General features: G+C 44.1%; 1 protein-coding gene across 1 annotated transcript; it reads left to right on the forward strand.

The window, feature by feature from the left end:
• Positions 1-760: 760 nt before the first annotated feature.
• LOC119857131 (olfactory receptor 1019-like) lies at positions 761-1,723 on the forward strand. The gene has a single exon (XM_038405595.1). The coding sequence runs from the start codon at positions 785-787 to the stop codon at positions 1,721-1,723; it is 939 nt and encodes a 312-aa protein (XP_038261523.1). The 5' UTR covers positions 761-784.
• Positions 1,724-4,775: the final 3,052 nt, after the last annotated feature.

Consider the following 4,775-nt stretch of genomic DNA (forward strand, 5'->3'; position numbering starts at 1 on the left):
GCAGATCACAAATCTTGTCATAAAGCTTCCCAAATGCCCTAATCTGGCAGTTTCTTTCAATGAGGAAACACCAACAGATCTCTCTCTCTCTTCTCAGCAGGTACGTGCTATTGTCCTGAAATACAATCACACACACAAACATGCAGACACCATGGGGATCAGCAGGTACTGAATTCCAGACCTCCAGCACCAAAAGCCTCAGCCCCAACTCCGACCCCTTCAGCTAAAGGAGTGACCTCCTTTCGCTGGAAAAAATCGGCAGTTACAGAGACACTGAAGCCAGGGCTTCCCATGATGTCTCTGGGTTTTCATATAGGCTCAAGTAAATGCCAAAAAGCTAAATTAGCACAGGAAGCAACTTTAGCCCAAACGGACATGCCAAGCCACAGAGCTCCCCTTGCCCAAAGAGTGTGGAAAGTTTAACATTCCTTTACTCTCAGCCCTTCTTTAGCTAAGGAATCATCTCTTCAGACTGATTCTCTCACAGCAGAGTCACAAGTTACTGTTTTCTGTTTGGATTAGTGAACAGGAGTGTTTGTGTGGGGGCATGATTAACTTGCCTGTCACTGTATTTGCACAGTGTGTGCATTTTATCAAACACCTGGAATGAGAAGCTGTGAACATCTGCCTCTGTGGACTAAGCCCTTCCCTGAGCGGGTACTGATGTCCATTGAGAAACTGATCTCCATTTATCATCACTTACTTCACTACAGAGAAGAGACAGGTTTTCTGCACCAGCCACCTACCCACATCTCTGCAGCAGCCTGATCTCTGTTCGGAGGAGATGAAAGAGGGAAATCACTCGGAGGTGACGGAGTTCATTCTCTCAGGACTGACAGATTGTCCAGAGCTGCAGGTTCCCCTGTTTCTGGTGTTCCTACTGATTTATGGTATCACCCTGGTGGGGAATGGGGGGATGATCTTGTTAATCTCAACTGATCCCCGACTCCATACCCCTATGTACTTTTTCCTCAGTAATTTGTCTTTCTGTGATCTCAGTATTTCCTTGATAATTTCCCCTCACATGATGATGAATTTCTTAGCCGAGAGGAAAACCATTTCTTACACTGCCTGCGCTATGCAAATGTATCTCTCTATCATTTTTGCAGATGTTGAGTGCCTCTTGCTAGCTGTGATGGCATATGACCGTTATGTGGCCATCTGTAACTCACTGCTCTATAGGGTCACCATGTCCAGGCAGCTCTGTAAAGAGCTGGTGGCTGGGGCATACGCTGTGGGCGTGGTGGATTCAATGATATACACGTGTTGTACATTTCGGCTGTCATTCTGCAGCTCCAACATCATCAATCATTTCTTCTGTGATGTCCTCCCACTGTTGGCGCTCTCCTGTTCTGACACACGCATCAATGAGATTGTGATGTTTGCTTCCATGAGCTGCATTACAGTGAGCAGCTTTGTGACTGTCCTCCTCTCCTATGTCTATATCATCTCCACCATCCTACAGATCCACTCTGCCAAGGGCCGGCACAAAGCCTTCTCCACCTGCACTTTCCACTTGACCTCTGTGGTCCTGTATTTTGGCATCCTCTTCTTCATGTACTTACGTCCCACCTCCAGCTATTCCATGGACATAGACAAAGTGACCTCAGTGTTTTACACACTATTGATCCCCATGTTGAACCCCCTCATCTACAGCCTGAGGAACACGGATGTGAAGGACGCCCTGAGGAAAGCAATGAATAAATTCCTAACCAGTTCTTGAATCTATTTAACTCTGTATTGGTTTAGTCATGGGAATAGAAATAGGTGAATTCAATTCCCAGCCCATTACAAAGTAAATTTGCAGAGCCCATGGGAGTATTGTTTTATATTGTATTGTTATTATTATTAATTTTTTTCTATTCCTACAAGGTCTGCAGGCCCCAACTGAGATCAGTGGAGAAAACATGGGAAGCATCACAGGGCCAGAGAGAGAGAATGATTTTATAAGCTGGTGGCTAGGGGCATTAACCCAAAGGGTGAAATGTTCACCTTCACATCTCATGACATCGGGTAGCAGTTCCAAAGGGGTTTATGTGACCCAACCAGTTACAAAGAGTTTTAGGAATAAAATTAGGAATAAAATTGGAAAAGAGAGAGAGAGGGAGAGAGAGTGTGTGTGTGTGTAGGGCGGGTGGAGGATAGCACAAGAACCCATGGACTTCAATTGCAGGAAGGGTGATTTAGGTTGGACATTAAGAAAAATATCCCAACAGTGAGGGTGGCTATGCACTGGAATAACTTGCCTAGGAAGGTTGTAGAATCTCCACCATTGGAGCTTTTTAAGAGCAGGTTAGAGAAACACCTGTCAGGGATGGTCTAGATAATATTCAGTTGTGCTGTGAGTGCAGGGGAGGGGAACAGATGTCCTCTCAAGGTCCCTTCCAGTCCTATGATTCTATGATCGCAAAAGAAGCCCTGCACTGGGAGGAGGGGGGACGCTAGCCAGAGCACTGGGCAGGGCAAGGGACACACACCTGCCAACACTTGCTATTCAGCTCCACTGTACCCCCCACCACATGCACACACAGAGTGCCTAATACACACCAAATGCACACACACACACACAGAAGGTGCATTACATACACACACAATGCCCACTACAACTCACACAGACTGCCCACTACACACAACACACACAGTGCAAACTGCACACCAAACACACACACACAACCTGACACTGAGCTCAATGAGAATGCAGAATAATCTCTACTGGGAGTAGGACAGCTTATATTATGCAATATTTCCATCTTGCCTGAACAAAAAGAACCGAAGGGGATTCTGCTGGCCTGGCAGGGAGATAGGACTAGATTTCCCAACTGGTCTTTTCCCTCAACATCATTTCTGATGTTTAGGCTTAAAAAATAGACCAACAGAGCTCTGTCACACCGGGCGGGGAAATTTTTCACACCCTGTGCAAGGCAGTAAGCTTGCACTGACCCTAAGTGTCACTCTTCCATTGACTTAGCTATTGCTTCTCGGGGACATGGATTAACTATTTCGAAGGAAAACCCCTTCCCTCAATGTGGAAATCATCTACTCTTTGGCGCTGCTGCACACCATAGCTGAGCAATGTATTGGCCATAGTATAGACATTCCCTGATTCGATGAAGCAGTTTTCCCCCTTCCCATTAAAGTGATTTTTGTCTCCTTTTCCATCATTCTTCTCCCTCCCTTGTAAAGCTCTTTCCTTCTTTTGATAGGTAAATATATTCAGAAATTTTTACTCTCAGCATCATTCCTTCCTTCCCCTCCCATGAATGTCATTTCAACTAAAAGCTGAAATGCTCTGAAACTTACTTCTTTCCCCATGACTTGGTGGTACCTGTTTGTTTTTTCTCCATTTACTTGCAATGTGTTAAGAGGGACGGAAGCAGTACCTGCTCAGAACCCTAAAATCAGACATAGAGTCGAATCTTTGCCTGTTTGCTAGCCACACCAGCGTAACCCTTAATACCTCTGGAGCTGCTTCCTTGGCCAGAGAGTTTAAATTTGGCTTTCATGACTTTGAGATTTGATCCCGGGAGCATCTTTGCTTCTAGAAAAACAGTTGTGCACAGGAAATGGAATTAATGTCGTTGCCATGTCTTTCCTTGTGGAAATGGAATGCAGGCAGGCAGAGAATCAGCTGGTCTGGATCGCTGTCTCTCCCCTGAGGTCATTTTAGCATGATACAAAACTGAGGTGACTGTATTCCACTTTATTTGTTGGTCACCTCTCCAAATGTCTCTTTAAGTAATTTCCCAGCGTTGGAACACAAAACGTGTCTAGAAATGAGTAAATTTCTTCTGGACTAATCATTTATTGTCAAAAATAATACCATTTGGATTGACCTGAAACTACTCACAAATGTGTTGCAAATACTCCTAATAGGTTTGTCCCAAAACAATGTTTGTGTGTGGTGGAGGATTTTGATACTGGTCGCAACATAGCCACTGTAGGAGGCGGTGGTGGGCCTTCCCTTTGTAATTTTTAGCCCAACAGTTGGGGTGTTCCCCTTTGAGGTGGGAGATACAGGTTCAATTCCCCTTCTGTCCAGTGCTGGGCAAAGCTCTGTGTGACATTGAACTCCATATGCTTTATGAAAATATGCATATGAATATGACATCACTGGAATATGATTTATGCTAAGTGCCCCTTGTAACATATCATTATAAATCTTATAATCCACTAAGTGTGTTCATCCTATTTGTTTACATGGATTATTTTTATTTCTGGAATTAGGAGAATAAGATATTAACTTGTATTACTGATTTAGACATATTAAATGGAAGCCTTTAAAGGTGCTTCAGAATCAATGAACTGTGAATGGCTTTGTTTACCTGCAAGCGTTTCTCTGTACATGTGTGATAAACCAGGAAGAATGGAGATTGGTGTCTTACAGTGACATGTGTCCATGTCACCAGATACTGAGCTCCACGTGAAGCTGGTACTTTTCCTGAGGGGGGTGGAATTCCAAGCAAAGTTTTCCCACCTTGGGGAAAGTTCTGTATAAAGTGGGGGAAGCAAACAATGAGTGGCTTCAACTGGCTTAAGGTATCCCCACAGTGATACCTGCAAGCACCAGGAAACATAAGGACTGTAACCACAGGGGTGGGTGAGAACAAGCTGGACCCAGGTAAGAAAAGGCATCTGGTCTGAGAAGGATTTTACCTTAAATAACAACTAGGGTGAGAAGATAACATTTGTAACTGATTTCTGAGTGTATTACGCTTAGCCTTGCACATTTTACTTTGTTCTATCTGTTACAACTTAAAATCACTTAAATCCTACTT

This window comes from Dermochelys coriacea, chromosome 6 (assembly GCF_009764565.3).
Source record: "Dermochelys coriacea isolate rDerCor1 chromosome 6, rDerCor1.pri.v4, whole genome shotgun sequence".
Taxonomy (NCBI): domain Eukaryota; kingdom Metazoa; phylum Chordata; order Testudines; family Dermochelyidae; genus Dermochelys; species Dermochelys coriacea.